The 19583-nt window shown below is 50.2% G+C and overlaps 3 protein-coding genes and 1 long non-coding RNA gene across 5 annotated transcripts; 1 reads left to right on the forward strand and 3 right to left on the reverse strand.

Moving 5' to 3' along the window:
* Positions 1–2458: 2458 nt before the first annotated feature.
* LOC144716630 (protein DETOXIFICATION 49-like) lies at positions 2459–4691 on the reverse strand. Its single transcript, XM_078591811.1, has one exon. The coding sequence runs from the start codon at positions 4324–4326 to the stop codon at positions 2674–2676; it is 1653 nt and encodes a 550-aa protein (XP_078447937.1). The 5' UTR covers positions 4327–4691; the 3' UTR covers positions 2459–2673.
* A 1671-nt stretch (positions 4692–6362) lies between these two features.
* LOC144716631 (uncharacterized) lies at positions 6363–9649 on the reverse strand. Its single transcript, XM_078591812.1, has one exon. It carries the CDS (start codon positions 8753–8755, stop codon positions 7139–7141), a length of 1617 nt encoding a protein of 538 aa, XP_078447938.1. The 5' UTR covers positions 8756–9649; the 3' UTR covers positions 6363–7138.
* Positions 9650–9801: 152 nt separating this feature from the next.
* BAG1 (BCL-2-associated athanogene 1) lies at positions 9802–11558 on the reverse strand. The gene is made up of 4 exons (XM_078591813.1): positions 10856–11558; positions 10514–10770; positions 10248–10394; positions 9802–10174 (listed from the first exon to the last, which is right to left on the reverse strand). The coding sequence occupies exons 1-4, from the start codon at positions 11061–11063 to the stop codon at positions 9959–9961; spliced, it is 828 nt and encodes a 275-aa protein (XP_078447939.1). The 5' UTR covers positions 11064–11558; the 3' UTR covers positions 9802–9958.
* Positions 11559–11658: 100 nt separating this feature from the next.
* On the forward strand, positions 11659–15032 carry LOC144716633 (uncharacterized). Of its 2 annotated transcripts, XR_013584952.1 has the most exons (6): positions 11659–11800; positions 11921–12195; positions 12373–13175; positions 13377–13879; positions 14486–14587; positions 14710–15032. It is a non-coding gene; the product is annotated as an uncharacterized LOC144716633 (long non-coding RNA). The 2 variants fall into 2 exon arrangements; XR_013584951.1 differs by having other exon boundaries at positions 11921–13175.
* Positions 15033–19583: the final 4551 nt, after the last annotated feature.

The raw sequence follows: 19583 nt of genomic DNA on the forward strand, positions 1-19583 counted from the left end.
CGTTGGTCGGTACCGCTTTCTCCATATCTCTCTTCTCCATCCATCTCTATCTCTCTTAAGACCCAAAAGTTCAGCCTCTTTCTCTTAGACCCTAAATGGGTAATTAAAAAGCTAATTTCTTCCTCACCTCTTGCTGCTGCAGTTCCTCCGGAAATTTTCCTGCCATGGAAGGACCAATTGACTAGAGATAGATTGATAGATTTCCCACTGACAGAGAGAGAGAGGGATACAAATACAGATGGAGAAAGATACACTGAAGAGAGAGATACACGGAGAGAGATATGAAGAAAGAGAGAGAGAGAGAGAGACGATATTTCTGACAGAGATACATAGAGAGAGATACGCGGAAAGCGAAATACAGAAAGAGATATAATTTTTCAGAGAGATATACATAGAGAGAGAGATACGCGGAAAGCGAAATACAGAAAGAGATGATTTTTCCGAGAGAGATGCATAGAGAGTGAGAGACGCAGAAAGCGAAGTACAGGAAGAGAGATAGACATAGACGATAGTTCTAAGAGAGATACATGGAGACAGAGATACGCGGATAGCGAAGTACAGAAAGAGAGAGAGGGAGATAGATGATAGTTCTGAGAGAGATACATAGAAAGAGAGATACGCGGAAAGCGAAATACAGAAAGAGAGAGAGATGATATTTCTGCGAGAGATACATAGAGAGAGAGAGAGATACGAGGAAAGCGAAAGACAGAGGGCGAGAGAGAGAGATACGCGGAAAGCGAAATATATATAGAGAGAGAGGGAGCTACGCCGAAAGCGAAATACAGAAAGGGAGAGAGAGAGATGATATTTCTGAGAGAGATACATAGAGAGAGAGATACGAGGAAAGCGAAATACAGAGAGAGAGAGAGAGAGAGAGAGAGAGAGAGAGAGAGAGAGAGAGAGAGAGAGAGAGAGAGAGAGAGAGAGAGAGAGAGAGAGAGAGAGAGAGAGAGATGAATTGCATGGGGTCTGTTCTCTCCACTCTGACTTTCACAAGCTCCGTGAGCTCTGTAAACGCACTAGGTAGCCCGAATGTTCTCGTGGCGGCTCCACCAGCCGTCCGCCGTATGTCGATGTTTGATCGCTGCACCGACCGTTTCTGCGTTTACCTTCTGCCAGGATATTCTCGCAACGCGTTCTTTGACTTTCAGAGTCGGTTTGAAGTCGACCACCGATTCCGTAAATAACGACGGGAGATAAGATCAAGAAAACGAAGAAGAAGACGTTGAAGAAGAAGAAGAGGAATAAGAAGACGCATTGTAGAATCCGGGGACGGAGGTAGTCAACATCTTGTTAACGGGAAGGAAAAGGGCACCTCAGGAAACCGTAATTAAATCTCAGAGATGACAGAACGGCGCGTTTCATTAAACCATCACCGCCTGATAATCTAAGGATGGAACAACCGGCTGTCGCTGTTGCACTCTCGGCAGGGATATGGCGATTGGAGCAAATGTCTGCAAATCAATGCGGACGCCGCTGTCCAGTTACCTATGCCGGCCGCAGTGCGACATTCCGTGTCCACAATCTCTCGCTCTCGCGCAAGCACTCACGTGGCGGAGCGTTGGCGTAGTACCCTCGTCATCTCTTTCTCCGAGCGCCGCCGCGTTTACCAGGGAGAACCTATGGAGGAAGAGGAAGATGGAGAGCTGTCCTGGCTGAAGATGGCCGATTGCCTCTTGAATTCTCTTCCCTGTGTCGCTGGAAATGTTCTGGCAGAAGAGGAGAGAGATACAGAAACAGAAAGAGCGAGATGCACAGAGATAGAGATACAGAGAAAGAGAGATAGAAAGACAGAGAGAGATATAGGGACAGAGAGAGAGATAGAGACACAGAGAGAAATAGAGACGCAGAGAGAGAAGTTTGAAAGACAGAGATAGAGATAGAGACACAGAGAGGGAGAGAGAGATAGAAAAGACAGAGAGAGAGAGAGAGAGAGAGAGGAAGATGGAGACCTGTCCTGGCTTGAAGACGGCCGGTTGAATTCTTCTATCCCGACAGATATTAGGCGTGTCTCCCCGGGAGAAATTTACCCAGCGAAAATCCCCAAACCGTCCCACGTTTAATCCCTCACCTACCATCCGTGTTAATCTACTTCTCTCTCTCCGAAAGGCTAAAAGACACCGGCGAGCACGCGTGGTGGGGACGCCGTAGGCGTGGGGGCGTTCATACCGACGGCTATGTTGAAGAACATGCCCTTGACGAGTAATCGATTCTTGGGTGTGGCTTATTGCCGCCCTCGCGCGTTTTTTTCGCCTATACTCAACGGGGAAAACATGCTATTACGGCGAGAAGTCAAATAATTCATCTCCACTATTCGTTTTTCCAGCGTCTCCTCGAGATTCCCCGAGCAAGGGCAATAGCTCCCATTGTCACTGTTACGTAAGACAACATATCCCATGACTCTCTCTCTCTCTCTCGCTCTATCTGAATTGTCGATCTATCTCTAATGAGCCATGCAAAGCAAAACAGGAAGAGTGTAAACATTAATAAGAATAGTAGAGCAAGCCGCCTCTATTTTGCTAGACCGAGTGACTTTAGATCGTACAAGCCAGAGAGAGAAGGGGGGGAGGGGGGTGAGAGGAAGCCCCGCGCCGGACTGGTTTGTACATTGCTCGTCCCGCCAGGCGACGAGGGTAGAGAGCGAGCAAAAGAGTTAAGGTCAATGAGTGGTACTCAAGCGGGAGAAGAATCGTCGGCGTTGTGAGGGCCGCGGTGGAGGGGAATGGCGTCGGGGGAGGCGCCGGTGAGCTTCTGGGCGCGGTCGGCCTCGGCGGGCCAGTCGGTGCGAGCGATAACGGTGAGCATGAGCACGACGCAGGTGGCCTGCGCGGCGAGCATGCCGAGCCAGAGCCCCTCGAAGTCGAACCCGGCGAAGAAGGCGAGGAAGACGGCGACGGGCATTCCCACGCCGTAGAAGGAGCCCAGGTTGATGTTCGCGCCGGCCCGCGGCCTGGCGCTGCCCCGCAGAACGCCGCAGCCGGTGGTCTGCGGGCAGTTTCCGAGCTCGCAGAGCCCGATTATGGGCAGCACCGCGGCCGTGAGCGCGATGATGCTCCGGTCGGAGGTGAACATGGCGGCCCAGGAGTGGCGCACCGCCATGGCGAAGCCCAGCGCGGTGAGCCCGAGAACGAAGCTGCAGCAGAGCCCGACGGTAGCCGCGGTCCGCGCCTTCCCCGGCCGGTTGGCCCCCAGCTCGTTGCCCACGCGCGTGGAAACCCCGAAGCTGAGGGACGAGGGGAAAATGTACATGAACGCGGTTGTCTGGATGAGGACGCCCATGGAGGCGACGGTGGCCTTGGGATTCGCCAGCAGCCCGCAGAGTAAGATCATGATCTCGTACCACCACCATTCCAGGCAGACGGAGATGCAGCTGGGCACGGCGAGGTTGACAAGGGAGCCCCATCCCCGGAAGACCTCCGGGTTGAGCAGCTCGACGCCGCCGGTCCGGCGGTGGACGCCGGAGAAGCGGATGTAAGTGACGAGGGAGAGGACGAGGTTGAGGTTGGTCCACACGCCGGCGAGGGCGACGCCGCGGATGCCGAGGCCGAGCACGGGAACGAGGAGATAGTTGATGGGGAGGTGGAGAAGCAGCGAGGCGGCCGCGCAGAGGGTCAGCGGCAGAGTGATGGACTGCGTGCGGAGGTAGACGCGCAGCGGGTGGAGGAAGCTCTGGAGGACGAGGTCGGGGAGAGCCGCGACGATGTACTCGTGGGCCGCAGCGGAGATGGCGGGGTCCTGCCCGCAGAGCACGAGTATGCGGCGCATGGAGAGCCAGAGCGCGGCGATGGGGCCGGAGACGCAGAGGAGCAAGAGCACGGTGCGCTGCAGGGCGAGGCCGAGGAGGGACTTGCGGTTGGCGCCGAAGGCCTGTCCGCAGATGGGCTCCATCCCCATTGCCAGCCCGGAGAGAATCGAGTAGCCGGTGATGTTGGCGAAGCCGATGGCCAGGGCGCCGCCCGCGAGCGCGAGCTCGCCGAGCCGGCCGAGGAAGAGCATGGAGACCATGGACCTGGAGTAGAGCAGCAGGCCCGTGAGCATCATCGGCGTGGAGATGCCGAGCACGGCTCTGACCTCCTCGACGAAATCCATGGCCCGGCGACGGCGGGGGGTCTTCTTCCCCGCCATCTCGTCCCCCGCGGGCGGCATCAGCACCGCCACGGCGTCGCCGCCGCCGTGGAGGGGCGGCGCCGGCGCCGGGAGCGGCGCCGCGAGCTTGGGAATGAAGGGGATGAGAATGGTGGCGCGCTCGTCGTCGTCGCCGTCGCGCTCGGGGCACGGCGCCGCGGCGCCGAGAGCGCCCGGCTGATCGTTGGGCTGCCGGCACATGATTGAACGAGCAGCAGAGTCGCCGCCGCGAAGTGGGAGAAGAAGAGGGACGAAGACGGCGATGTGGGTTGGCCGGGGGAGGCTCTTGTTCAAGCTCTCAAAGCAGCCCCGCGCATTTGGATTCTTCCTCCGCGCTCCCGAAACACGCTTCTATCGTCCCCAAATCGTCGCCTCTCTACGTCCTATCTCTCCTTATCCCCTCCAGACTCACGGACCCTACTGCAGACAGATCGCGAGAGAGACAGAGAGAGAGAGAGAGGAAGAAGAGGAAAAGAGAGAGAGAGAGAGAGAAGGATGAGCGCGGCGAGGAGATTCTTCGGTGGAGGGGTCTTTATAGGGAGCGCCGGCGAAGGGGAAGGGAAATGAAGGAAAGCTCACCTCAGACGGTAGAATCTCCGACATTTATCGACAGACCCATGGAGGGAGACCGTGGGGAAGAAGTTATTGCACCAAAGAAAGAAAGAAAGAAAGATAGATAGATAGATAGATTGATAGACAGAGAGAGAGATAGAGAGATAGATAGATAGATAGATAGATAGATAGATAGATAGATAGATAGATTGATAGATAGATAGATTGATAGACAGAGAGAGAGATAGAGATGCAGAAAGATGCATCGTGTATGGAGATCCGAGAGAGAGAGAGAGAGCAAGAGAGAGAGATAAAAGGCTCGCAGAGCAAAAGGAGGGCCCCAGGGCTACAGCTACCGAGCTAGGGGGAGGGGAGCCCGTCACCGTGCGGGGCTCTTCGTCCGCAAAAGCCCCCCGTTGCCGACGTGGTTTCGATACGAACGTTGCTTGCTGAACCTCCCAACCACACGCGCTGCCTACGGGGCTACACCGCACGCCGCCGAGGAGACAGAAAACCAAGGAAACGGAGGCTTTCGGCGCTAGCTCGGTCGCTCCCCAGCTGCGTCAAAGGGGTTACCCAAGCTTGACCAAAACCCAGTTGCAGGCCTAACTCGAACTCTTCCCCTCTCGAGGACTTAGTTTTCTTGGCTTGTGGGGCTCTTTACTCCTTCCCCCTGTCATCTCCGGTGGCTTCTCTTCCCCTCTATCGGCCTGCAACTCCGGCGTTGACCGCCGGGGGCCCTCTTTCTCTCCATTACTTGCTCCAGCCGTCGCCCTCCAATAGAAAAAAGGTGAGGCCTTTGCCCCCCAAAGTCAAAGCCAGGCTACTCTCTTCCAAAACCCTCCCCCTCCTTTCCGCTCTTCGGGCATCCATCTCACACCCCGTCACCAAACCAGACTTTATTCCACATGCAATAACGACTCGCAACCACTCACAGGATAAGCCCATGTTCTCTACCACCTCTCTTTCTGTGTCTCATTCATTAGCCCTTCGGCCGAGAGAGGAAGTTAAGTGAGAAAAAGAGAGGGGGCTGGCGGCGGGGGGCCCCCTCCTGGCCCAGATGGTGCGCTATTTTATGCGGACCAGAAGCTTTGACGGGGAAGCCTCGCAGGAGAAGGATTTTACGTAGCGTATGCCTGACGTGGCCTGTCCCCCCCACTTCATTTCCACGGATTTGTTCTTTCCCGGAGAGAAAGGGCGCTCCGTTTCGAAGCCCGGAATGTCGAAAACCATGTTATGGTGATCCCGATGACCGACAAGGAGGGGAGCTTCCTCTTATCGTCCGACAAGAGACTCTCGGGAGCGATCCCGAGAGTCTGCCTGACCGCACTTGGACGTTGAAACTACTTCTGTCCATGGCAGTGACAGCTCAAGATGGGGACATATTAAAAGATACTATCTCCCGAAAGAACCCGCATGTGAGATCCTCCCCCCCTCTTCCATCAATGCGGTGCTTGTCGGCGTTCTCCATTGGTCGATAGGATTGATGCCGATTCGAATAGATCGATCGGCGGACGATAAATTTTCTTGATAAGATGGATTACCGCGATAATTGAGTGATAGATAGTATAAATATCAATAGGGGCTAAAGGTGGCTTGAGTGACTGTTGCATGCACCATCAGAGGATTGGTACCGATGCGAATAGATCTATCGGCGGACGATATAATTTTCGTGATAGGATGGATTACCGCGATAACCGGGTGATAGATTCTATGTATAAAGAGGGCGAGAGGTGGGTTGAGCGACTGTTGGAGAGTGGGGCTTCGCGCAGATACATTGGAAGCTTCCAGCTCGAAGGAAGTAAGAGGAGGTCCCGGGGCTAGAGATCCGTAGGTGCTAGCCGTCGCTGGGGAACTCAGCTCAGAAGAAGAAACGGGTCAAGCTCGTCGGCCTGGCCACGACGACAATCTTTAGAGCAGTGAATGAGCTTGGGCGGTCACCGACGGAGAACAGTTCCCGAAAGCGGGGAGCTTGCTAGCTGTTGACTTCCGGGTCGCTCGCTCGGGCCACCTCCCCCGCCTTCTACGGAGTAAAGCAGGGACCCTCCGCATCCAGAACCCAGTGAAAGCACGGCACCAAACTCCTCCAATTCCGTCCACCTCCGTCTTTTCCACGGCTCTCTCTCCCTCTCTCGCTTCTTCTCTCCGCTTTCCTCTCTGCAACGAGCCTACCTGATTTGACATTGTCCCTCTTTCTCTCTCAAGTGCGCTGGCGCCCAGATCTAAGACGATAGATAACCTCAACTCCAGACGAAGTCAGCGACGAAGATCACGGAATCAAGAACGGTGAACTCCCGCAGCCGGAAGAAGCCTGCGTTTCTCCTGTTCCCACGTTTTCGCTTTTCCCATAGAGGACGGCAGGCGAAACGCGGGATCTCGCTGCCGTCCAGACCAGATTTTCCTTCCCCTGCCGGGGGGAAAGAATACGAGTATGGGGCTGGGCCGAGAGTTTTCGGAGGTGTTATTTCCTGAGGAAGAAGCTCTCTAGACCCTGAGACTGCAACCTCTGAAGCAAGCTCTTGGAGCCTGGGGCGTCGGCATCGGAGAGCTTCTTGAGATATCCAATGGCGCCGTAGGAGACCATCACTCTCCTGCACTTCTTGCTGCCGCAGAGTAGGAGGAGGCAGGGGACGGCGTACTTCTTCGCCGTGTTCTGGGGGCCTGGGTCGAGCAGCTGAACCAGATGGGGCACGCTCCTCGAGTCCTTCTTCACCGCCTCGACGTTCTGCGAGCAGCTCATCAAGCAGAGGAGAGCCTGCGCGGCCGCCTCTCTCGCCCACGCGACTTTGCCTTCGAGCATGGCGACCAATGGCGACAACAGTCCGCAGGCGCCGGCGGACCTCCGCGCCTCGCGGCGGGTGCAGAACTTGCAAACGGCGGACGCCGCCGCGGCTCGCGCTTCCAAGGAACCAGCTCGGAGAACGTGAGCCAGCCTTGGAATAAGGCCCAGAGAGAGCATCTCCTCCGATGAGACAAAGCCGGCCAGGTTCCTTAATGCGCCGACGGGGGGCTCCTCCGGCGAAGGAACTTCGAGCAGGCCCAGAAGCACCACGGCGGCGCCCTCCGCCGCCGCCGCTCTCTTGAAATTCTCCGCGCCGGACGTGAGATTTCGCAGCCACTCAGCGGCGAGACTCTTCGTCCTTTGCTCCGCTTCTCCGCTCTTTAGAAGCTCCACTGCCAGCTTGACAGCCCCTTCTTCGGAGAGCGCTCTCCGGAGCTCGGCGATGGCGGAGATGTTCCTCAGGGCGCCGGCGGAAGCGGCGCAGGAAGCGGAGGCGCCGCCCCTGCAGATGCCCATCAGCGGGCGAAGGCCGCCATGGCTGACGATCGCGCGCGCCGTGTCCGCTTCTACCGACAGCCGCTCCAGCGCGACGGCCGCCTTCTCCCGGCACGCCAGGCTCGCCGACTCGGCTAGCCTTATCAATGGCGGAACCACGCCTTCCGCAACCAGGGTTCGGTGGCAGGTTGCGGTCTCCGCGAGGAAGCAGACCGCGGACGCGGCCTTCTCCCGGAGCCGCGGCGAAGGCGCGGTCAGCTGCTGAACCAGCGCAGAAACGCTGCCCCGGCTCAGCGCCTCCACCACGGCGGCGGGGTCCTCCTTCATCGCCTCTAGCAACCCGTCAAAGGCGCGATCTTTCGCCTCGGAGTCGCCGATTTGGATTCTGGACAGGATTTCACCCAGATTCGAAGGAGAAGATGGCGGGCTGCTCTCGGCCAGGACTCCGGTCCTTATCAGCAGCCCGAAGTCCCTCAAGATCAGCTCCATCTTCCCCGCCACCGCGTCTAGCTCGCTCTGCATTCGCAGCTTCCCCACGGACGCTTCTCCGGTGCCGCAGTTTTCCGCCAGGTTGATGATCTCTTCGAGAATTTCGCAGGCCGACCGGAGCAATTCGCCGCAGAGAACGTTCCTCCCGAAGCAGGGATGGCTGGAGAGGTCTGAGAGGCATGGCGGCAAGTGGGCTAGCTTAGAGATGATCACGCTCCACCTCCCAGGGAATCCCTTGGCTGCCTTTGCCTTCTCCACTGCTTCGGGGAGGAGAAGACGCGCAATGCGAAGCCTTTCTCCTCCTCCCACCATCGGTCGCCCTCACAGACGGGAATCGAAGAAGGCAGCGGCGATTGCGGAGGATCTGGCGAAGAACGGACTGATGAATAGGACGAAGGGAGGAAGAGAGATTTAGACGAGATCGTTGAAATCTCATACGGAAATTGGGTGCTGGCGGAGATATCTGAAGGAAGAAGACGACGAGAGAAGCGGCGAGAGAAGCGGCGAGAGTCTCACTGCGCAAGTACCTCGAAATACCCTGCCCGAACAGACAGAGAATCTGCTTCCAGGTACTTTTTTATTTTAGCAGTATCCGCTCTCTCTCTTGTCTGCGCTCCTGTAACCACAGTAGCGTGCGAGAGAGAGAGAGAGAGAGAGAGTTGTCGAAGCGATGATTTGTTGGTTCGGGGAAGCTAACAAGCGGAGGGGAAGAACTAGAGAAGGTCGGCTCCGTCGGTTCAAGCTAAGAAACTGGAGCAAAGAGACTGAGGAAGGCGTGAAAGCTTTCTCTGGCGATGCCCACTACCCAGCACCTTAATAATAACGCCCACACGCAAACGGAATTCGAGCGGATCACAGAAAACGAACGAGAAGCAGGAAACGAGGGGAGAAAAAGAAGACAGCCCATTTCTTCTCTCTCTACTCTCTCTCTCTCTCTCTCTTGCTGTTCCTCATCCCGCCACCCATGAACGCCCGCGTGTCCTCCTCTCTGAAAGAGAAGAAGGCGGGGCCCAGCCGTAATGTCTACGCCATGAATTTGCTGGCCCTCTCTCTCTCCTTCTTACCATAAAGAGAGAGAGAGAGAGAGAGAGAGAGAGAGAGAGAGAGAGAGAGAGAGAGAGAGAGAGAGAGAGAGACTCTAATGGCTGCATCGTGGCCACGCATAGGCCACATCTCATCTGTAGGCGACGATCTACGAATCTGCTCTCTCCATTGACTTCACGGCTCACCAAAGTCAACTACCGATCAACGAGTTCAGCCCTGAAAAGACTTCAGTTTCCCGGCGAGGGGGCGGATCTGCGTCGACACATCGCGGGATTTCCCCAGACGAGCGAGTTCGCGAGGAGCCCGGGCCTTACTTTCAAAATAAAAACAGCCGGAGAATCCCTTCAAAATCTAGTTACAGAAAAGAATTTGGAGGAGATCATGGCGGAGAAGAATATCAGGCAAACCCAAGAACAGGAGGCCGAGCGGACAAAGGAAGAAGAAGACCCACCCCGCCTCGGCTTCGACTTCTCAGAATAGCTCCCAGTCAAGCCGCGGCGCAGGGCTCCCGCCGGCGCCGCCGGGAGCCGCCGCCGAAGCCAGCGGCGGCCCAGACAAAAGATCGAACGTCTCCCATTCCTTCGCCGGCGGCGAAGGCAGCGGCGCCGCCGGTGTAGAAGAACCCTTCTGCGAGTTTTTCATCTTGAGGGCGTCGAGAGTCTCCACGAGTCTTTGAACTCTGCGCACCTGCCGATCACCAGATTTAACGGGTCATTATTGGCCGTGGAGACGTTGAAGATGAGAGAGATACGCCGATTACCTGCGTTCCCCTCTGCGGCTCCGCGTTCTTGTCCAGGACGAGCGCGTCGAGCTTGACCAGCAGGTTCATAAGCTGCTCGGTGAGCCCGACTACGTCCCCTTCCGCGACCTTCTTCCCCTTGGACGCGATCGCTTCCAGAGACGACACCTGCACAAAAAACGAGAAAGGAGGAGTCTTTAACGAAGGCTCGAATCGGGCTGGGTCGGAGAAGGGGTCGGGGAAGACGAGAAAGATCCACAGACGCACAGATAACGGTGGCGGGCGACCTTGGTGGCGAGCTTGTCGATCTCGGCGGCGGTCTGCGTCATGGCCTTGGCGGCCTTCTCCATCTTGGCGTTCTTGCGCATCTCCAGGACCCGCCGGGCTTGCGCAGCGGAGTCCTCAACGAGCACCATCTTGGACCGGTCCTTCACGCCGGCCATGTCCAGGTACGCCGCCGAGTCCCTCTCCTTGTCCTTGTACAGCAGCTTCTGGTCCTGCGGGTGCAGCCCCGTTCGCTCCGCCAGGAGCTTCTTCAAGTCCCCTGCCAGCAGCTTCTTCGGTAATTAACCAGCTCAAGGGGTTGAAACTTGAAAGGAAGCGAGGAAACCCATCGTCTCGGCGTTTACCGAAGGTGGCCTGAGAACTTAGAAAGATCTCGTGGTGGGCGCCGGCGTACTTCACGCGAACCCGGATGGCCGGTGGTGGAGGGCTGGGGGCTGTGTCGAGGCCCCGCTTCTGGACCAGCATCCCGCACGGCCTCACCTCCCATTTCACGTCCTTCTCCTTCTCCGGCGACAGCGCAGCCGCGGCCGTCGTCGTCCTGGCGCGCATCATCTTCTACAGCTTACCTTTCCTCCTAATCGCGCTTCAGATCTCGAATCCGGGCGGACCCAGACGAACGCTTAGGCTCGGGAATCGATCGAAAGGTGGGACGGAGACGAGAATCGAAGCGGGGGGGAAGAGCGAGATGGATTTCGAGGAAGCGCTACAGCGTCTTTCCTCCGCTCCGGAAGCCTAAATCGCCCACGGCGCGAGAATTGGGGGCGTGATATTCTGCTGCTCTGGAGAAGGCCAGCGATTAATGACTGAGACAGGGCAGAGAGAGATAGAGAGAGAGATAGAGAGAGAGAGAGAGAGAGAGAGAGAGAGAGAGAGAGAGAGAGAGAGAGAGAGAGAGAGAGAGAGAGAGAGAGAGAGAGAGAGAGAGAGATAGAGAGAGAGAGAAGCAGAGCGACCCGGAGAGGCCACAGGAAGAGGGAGAAGCCAAAATACAGACAACACGGCTGGGAATATTATTAAGAACTCTTCGCCGTTGGCGCTGATTGATGTACGCTTGCCTTTAGTGCGCTAAGGCCATCCGTCTTTAAAAACTAACAAGATGGGGAAAAGACTTAGTTTTTCCTGTCAGGATGAAAATTCTTCCGTCTACGTCGCTTGGAAAACCCCGCCTCGATCTTTCCCTAGAACGATCCATGGTGAAAAAGTCTACGTAGGAAACAAGCCGCCGACACCGCGCGCAAGGCGTGGGCTTAACGCCGCTTCTGCCGCGCCTCCGCCTGGGACCTCCGCCGGTAGGTGGCAAAAATCGTTTCTTTTCACCCTCTGCGCTTCTTTTCTTTTGTCGCGGGGCGACTTGCTTCGTATAAAACTCGTTTATAACTACTCTGTCCCTCTTCGCCGACGCGTTGTAGCCAAGCGTAGAGGCCGCCAGCTGTGGGAAGAAATACGGAAAAAACTATAAGGGAAAACTATAATCTGGGCCTGCATGACGGCTGTCACCTGTCTCCTTCATCGACGGCGATTCCTGAGCAGATCTCTGCCCCCTCTCAGCCCTCCACAGGGACCCAGAAGCCACTACTTGTATCAAAGCGACTGAACCGCGAGCAAAACTTGGATCTTCTCCCAATTGGGTTGTTTGCAAAGACTCTTCCAGAGAACTGAGTGGAGATGTCTGCAGAGACAATTGGTGAAAGCTGCTTCTTATTCCATTCAATTGAAATTAACAAGGGGGGTCCATTGAATAAATCGTCCCCTTGTTCTCTCCAAACCGCGGACTGCTTCCGAAGAGAATGTTTCATGGAGATCTTAGTTATAAATTTGATGGGTTAGCGGCGATGAGCGCCTCAATCGGTTGTTCTTTCAGGCGGGTCTCTGTTCTTCGCCGGTGGCGAACCAGGATTAGGACGGCTCAACCGAAGTGAGAAAGAACTGCTACATTCCGGGTTGATTTCCGTCCATCGACTGACCATTGGAGATCAATTATTCCTGGATTGCGCGGCTGTGGGCTCGTCTTGGTGGGCGGCGCTGTCGGTGGAGGTGGCAAGGAAGCGATGACCTCATCGAGATCATGTTTAATAAAATTCTTTGCAGTTTGCATGGTGGAAAATACAGCGGGGGAGAAAAAAAAAATTTCTTGACGAATCATTAACTGCGTGCCCGCCTACTACGTCATCCTCTAGAGTGATTCTAAAATTTTAGGGGTTATATCACGGTGTGGCCTGAACTTTTTCGAAAATTCGAGTTACAGCCCTTACTTTTTTTTTGCCGCGACACAGCCCGAAGTCCCATTTGGTCCACAGCCTGTGACGTGGAGTCTACGTGGCTGCCAGGTGGAGTTCCGGCGGAGTCCACCTAGGCGGAATCCACGTGGCAGCCACGTGGATTCCACGTCACAGCGCGATTTGAAGAAAGAAAGATTTTAGTTCGCCCAATGTGAGTCACCCGGGAGAGAGCTGAGAAAGGCGACGAAGGAGAAGGAGACGGTGGAGAAGGAGGAAGAAAGGGCGCGAGGGAGAAGGGGCTGATCAACGCCGTCGGCGCCGGAATCGTTGTGAGCACGCCCTCGCCCTCGCCCTCCTCGATCGGCTGAAGCGGCCGCCCTACTCTGTCGCGCCGACGGTCCTCACCTACAACACCGTCATCAACGCCTGCTCTCGGGCCACGGAGGTGCCCTGGGATAAAGAGGAGATGGGCGAGCTAAATTCATGCTCTTCCATACCCATTCGTTCATTTGCGCTTGCTGTTCTAGGGTTCATTGAAATTTGATCTTCAATTCTTCTTCCTCGCCGATTCTTTTTTGCTTTGATCCACGAGTGATGGTAGACTGCGGACTGACTGGATCTCAAATTTCAATCTCTCTCTCTGTAGAACTCTCGCATGAAGGAGAAGGGGGGGAAGAAAAATTTCCGCGAATCAGAGCATTGTCTTCAATTTGCCAAGAAATCAATTCTCCAGATGCAGCGAATTTGTTTTCATATGCTTTTTTGTCAAATTCTGTTGGAAATTTGGTTTCTCGTGATTTGAATCAAGATTTATTTTAAGCAGTACAGTTATCCGGCGGATGGATTTGTTGATGAACAGATTCATCTTTGACTGTTTTGCTTCTTAGTTTGATTCGTCCTAGGTTTGACGCCTTCTTTCCGCGTCGCCTTTTCTATTGGTAGATCTGTGCCTTTTCTCTTGCGGTCGTCATGGATTTAGGCTGCTTCAGGATTCAATTTCTTGCTTCTTTAATTGGTGGGTCTCTTTGCAGAGCAGATTCTTGTGAGGATTGAATCGTTGACCCCCCGGTTCCCTCTTGGCCTATGCTGCAAGATCTAATGGAAAGAAAGAAGAACACGACGGATCTATTAGCCGCCGGACGGAAGAAGGTTTTTCTTGCCCCAATTCCCTTTCATGTTGCTTTTTTATTGTTCCAAGCATCAGTTTCTTGCTCTTTACGGATATTTCATGCTATTTTTCTCATTTTTTATCCTCATTTCTATTCAATTGCAACAATATAGGCAAAAGAAAGATCATAAATCTCCCATGGTTTGTCGAGCACCTTTGAAGATGTTGTTGCTAGAAATTACCTTGAGGAACGCCAAGCCCTCCAGAAGAAAGCAGAATCAATCAAAAAAGGAGAAACACCTCAGAATAACTTCTCCTGCCTTTCCTGCATTTATCGATGATGTACATCTGATTGTGATTCTGAAATCTCATCTTTATTTGAGCAGTGTCACTAAGGATTTTCTCCAGTCGCAGATTTCTGAGCTGGTCGATGAACGATAACTTAGTTCTGCTATTGAAATTTTACAGCCCCAGGATCTGGCCAAGGCGCATTACAGTTGAACATTATTTTTCCTCCTACAGATGTGAACCTGCCTTTATTTTATTCTCTTTCATTTAACGCTTTTAGATATGCACCTATGTCGTTTGAGAATTTATTGAAAAACATATTTCAAATTTCCTATCTCAGTTGATACCAAAATTTTCAGGCAAGAAAAGCAAGTGAGTTGGCTGGATTCTGTGTTCCCCACAGATAAAAACTCCAACGTAGGAGACTGAGTTCCCCACAACCGGGCTGCATTCTGTGCCAGGTGAGACGAACAACTATATTGCACCATGCGTTTATTATTAATAAACATCATTTCAATAAAGTTAAACATTATTCTTGATTGGCTATTTGAATTTAAAATATGTTCTTGCTGGGTGAGAGCAGGGGACGGTGAAGGAGGCATTGAAATGACGGGGAGCATGCAGCTTATCAGCTTATCAGCTTATCAGAGAGCTAATGACGGGGAGCATGCAGCTCGACCATGCCTGGAGGTTGACCCAGCACGGACCGGAGGTGGCCCGGAGGTGGACTGCTTGGCTCGACCCTGCCCGCCCCCTTTGATGTGCCCCGGGCGTTCAATGAGGCCATATCAGTTAGTCTGCAAGTTTTACACGGAGACAAAAAACAACAGCCCAAGCGATTCTTCATTTAAGAGAGAGACTGCAATTTCCCAATGTCTTGTTAATCAAAAGAGCAGCTCAAGGAAATCTTCCTTTAAGAGAGAAAGAGATCATAAAACTTTCAACTGTCACTAAACAAGATGTGAAAAATGAGAGAAAGCTGCAAGAATGGAGTTTGAAAGTTTTACATAGAGACAACCAAACAGCCCAAGGTAGTCTTCATTAAAGGGAGAGAGACTGCACAATTTTCCAAATGTTACTGAACAGAATGCTAAAAATTAATAGCAGCCCTGGGTAATCTTTTTTGACGATAGGGACAGAGAGAAGAACTTTCAAAAGTCATGGAACAAGATCTTAAAATTGACAGAGAAAGTTACATATGTGCTTCAAGATAAAGATAGAAGATCATCGGTATTTTGAGAAGCAGTAATGTATGTCCATCTAGAGAGAGAGAGAGAAAGCAACCCACACGTAGCTAAAAAAGCAGTAAACCATGAAATCTAGAGAGAGATAGAGAAAGTTACATGAATGGAACAAAGAAACCCTACCTCATGGAACTCCCGTAGCCAGGAAGAAGCTCGCAACGATTCCCGTAGCCAAGAAGAAGCCCCTTCTCCCTCGCGCCCTTTCTTCCTCCTTCTCCACCGTCTCCTTCTCCTTCGTGGCCTTTCTCAGCTCTCTCCCAGGTGACTCACATTGGGCGGGCTAAAATCTTTCTTTCTTCAAATCGCGCTGTGACGTGGAATCCACGTAGCTGCCACGTGGATTCCGCCTAGGTGGACTCCGCCGGAACTCCACCTGGCAGCCACGTAGACTCCATGTCACAGGCTGCGGACCAAATGGGACTTCGGGCTGTGTTGCAGCAAAAAAAAAGTAAGGGCTGTAACTCGAATTTTCAAAAAAGTTCGGGCCACACCATGATATAACCCCAAAATTTTAATGGTCAGGATCTGGGGGCCCTCTTCCGCTTCGTGATAACAGACTTCGTGCCGTCCTGCGTACCCTACCTAGCGAGCAAATAGAGAACAGGGACAAGATGCAAGATGAGATAACGAGGGATGGGCTCCACTGTCTAATGCTCCTTGGGGTTGACCAGCCGGGTCGTTGACCTCCGTCTCTCTCTCACCTTCTCTCCCCCGCTCCCTTCCTCCCTCTCTCCCTCTCTCTTACTTTCTCTTCCCGTCTCTCTCTCCCTCTCTATCACCCTCTCTCTCATTCACTCTCACACACACTCCCTCTCTTTCTCATACACACACTCTCGCCGCCCGCAGCGGCTGTGCAGCCACCACTAGTCGCTGCACTACGCTGCTTCTTAATGTCCACTCTTCCCTCTTTGGTGTTCTGCATTATTTCCTCCAGTATTTTCTTGTGTATTTTTTCAGTGCCCGTCGGACTTAGTAGAATAGGTGTGCGTCTTCTCGTAATCTACCGTTTAAGATACTGGATTTGGAGCTTTGTTTTCACCACGGTGGTTGTAAGACAGTCCTCCCGCCTCTACTGAGGAAAGGGGCAGCAACATCCACATTTTCTTCGACTTTAAATGTTCCAAATAGATTGTGTTGATTTGTGGTATGTTTTATCCATCATTAGTTGAGTTAGCCTATCCTCCCAGTATCAGTTACTCTCTTTTCCGTTTTTCTATATATGTTCTCTTATTCTCATCTATCTCTCTTTCTCTCTCACACACACGCAAACCCTTTCTCCCTCCCTCCCCCTTTCTCCTTCTCTCCCTCTCTGACATATTTTCTTTCCCTTTGTTCCTCCCCATATTTCTCCTCCCTATTTTTATTTCCCATCATTTATGTTCGTTTATTTTTTCTCTCTTTTTTCTTCCCTCACCTTTCTGACCCTTTCTTTGTCACCTCTCAGTTCTTTTCTTCCCATTCCTTCTCTGCCCCTTTGTTCTCCCTCTTATTTTCTTCCCTCTCTTTCTGTCCCTTTATTTGCCCTCTATACTTCTAGCTCTCTCCCCTCTTCTATCTGTTAGGGTATCTTTTCCGTTCTGTCCCTTTATTTGTCCTCCATCTTTGACTCTCTCTTAGTCTTCTCCTCTCCCTTGGGATATTTTTGCCGCTCTCTGGTCATGCATTTCGTCATTTACATTTTTAAACTTTTATAATTGACAACTGATTTGTTTCACCTTGATTTGTTTCCATGGTCAACGTTTTAGATAAACGATCCAGCATGTAGGCAGAAAATATACTCTATAATTTTTTGATAACATTGCCTAAAGCCTCCAGGACGAACAAGTCTAGAGTCCAAGTTAATATACAAGCCTTGAGTCGTATCCCTCATGCTGAAATAATTTTATATTATTAAAATTTTTGTATACTGATAATAATGAGCAAAATCAGGGTTTCGTGATGCTATCAGATTGCCAATATTAAGGTTGGATCGATGGATTAGATTGATTTTCATGGGATTGATCGGTGAATTGAAGTGATATTGTGCTGAGAAATCCAATTCTACCAAGAGCCGTGCTCAACAAGCGGTCGGTCGTTCTGGTCCATCAGATCGATCGATTATGTGCAAATAGGGTTCGCCTGTCCCGATATCCGTCCGATATCCGATATCCGGACTAAAGAGGGACGGTATAGGATCTCGGATATCGGATATCGGCCGATATCCGTCCCTCAGGTGGTGGACGGATATCGATATCGGATATCGGAGGGGTAGGGACGTGGCAGACTCAGATACCGGATATCGGTTTTCGATATCCGGATATCGGTTTTCGATATCCGGATATCGAAAATCGATATCCGGCGAATTGTTTGTACAGTTTTTACTATCCCATACCGGAAAATTTTAAATTCCGGGATAGCATAAGTACGGGCGGCCCACTTTTTAATTGAAACGCATTTGAGCCGCCCCGTGGCCCATTAATAACGATGTTAACCTTTCAAAATGACCTTAAGGAGTGTGGTTGTAATTAATAGAAATAATAATAATATTGTATTAATTGAATCAAAAAGTAAATACAATTTTCATTTACGTGAACAAACTCACATGTTGTAGTTAGTGTATTTGGCAGTGTAGATGTAGATAACAAAAATATTTATAAAAGTGTTGTACCGAACAGAAAGAGTAAAAAATATTAATAAATTTTATTAATTGAATTAAGAAGTGAAAAAAAAATTATTTTAAGTGAACAGAATTACGTGATGTACTTAATAAAAATATTAATAAATATTTGTTAATTGAATTAAGAAGTAAAAACAATTTTTATTTTAAGCTAACAGAATTACGGGTTGCAGTTAATAAAAATACTAAGAATTTTAATGTTATCTCGGGAAAATTCATGGCATTTGATATTTAGTCAGTGGAATTAATAAATTAATGGAGTTTTCACTTTAAGAGAAGTAAGTCACGTGTTGTAGTTAGTGTATTAAGGAGTGTGGATGTAGTTAACAGAAATATTTATTAACGTGTTGTACTGAACAGAAACAGTAAAAAATATTATTAAATTGTTTTAATTGAATTAAGAAGTAAGAACAATTTTTATTTTAAGTGAACAGAATTACGTGATGTACTTAATAAAAATATTAATAAATATTTGTTAATTGAATTAAGAAGTAAAAACAATTTTTATTTTAAGCTAACAGAATTACGGGTTGCAGTTAATAAAAATACTAAGAATTTTAATGTTATCTCGGGAAAATTCATGGCATTTGATATTTAGTCAGTGGAATTAATAAATTAATGGAGTTTTCACTTTAAGAGAAGTAAGTCACGTGTTGTAGTTAGTGTATTAAGGAGTGTGGATGTAGTTAACAGAAATATTTATTAACGTGTTGTACTGAACAGAAACAGTAAAAAATATTATTAAATTGTTTTAATTGAATTAAGAAGTAAGAACAATTTTTATTTTAAGTGAACAGAATTACGTGATGTACTTAATAAAAATATTAATAAATATTTGTTAATTGAATTAAGAAGTAAAAACAATTTTTATTTTAAGCTAACAGAATTACGGGTTGCAGTTAATAAAAATACTAAGAATTTTAATGTTATCTCGGGAAAATTCATGGCATTTGATATTTAGTCAGTGGAATTAATAAATTAATGGAGTTTTCACTTTAAGAGAAGTAAGTCACGTGTTGTAGTTAGTGTATTAAGGAGTGTGGATGTAGTTAACAGAAATATTTATTAACGTGTTGTACTGAACAGAAACAGTAAAAAATATTATTAAATTGTTTTAATTGAATTAAGAAGTAAGAACAATTTTTATTTTAAGTGAACAGAATTACGTGATGTACTTAATAAAAATATTAATAAATATTTGTTAATTGAATTAAGAAGTAAAAACAATTTTTATTTTAAGCTAACAGAATTACGGGTTGCAGTTAATAAAAATACTAAGAATTTTAATGTTATCTCGGAAAATTCATGGCATTTGATATTTAGTCAGTGGAATTAATAAATTAATGGAGTTTTCACTTTAAGAGAAGTAAGTCACGTGTTGTAGTTAGTGTATTAAGGAGTGTGGATGTAGTTAACAGAAATATTTATTAACGTGTTGTACTGAACAGAAACAGTAAAAATATTATTAAATTGTTTTAATTGAATTAAGAAGTAAGAACAATTTTTATTTTAAGTGAACAGAATTACGTGATGTACTTAATAAAAATATTAATAAAT

This window comes from Wolffia australiana, chromosome 2 (genome assembly GCF_029677425.1).
Source record: "Wolffia australiana isolate 7733 chromosome 2, ASM2967742v1".
Taxonomy (NCBI): domain Eukaryota; kingdom Viridiplantae; phylum Streptophyta; class Magnoliopsida; order Alismatales; family Araceae; genus Wolffia; species Wolffia australiana.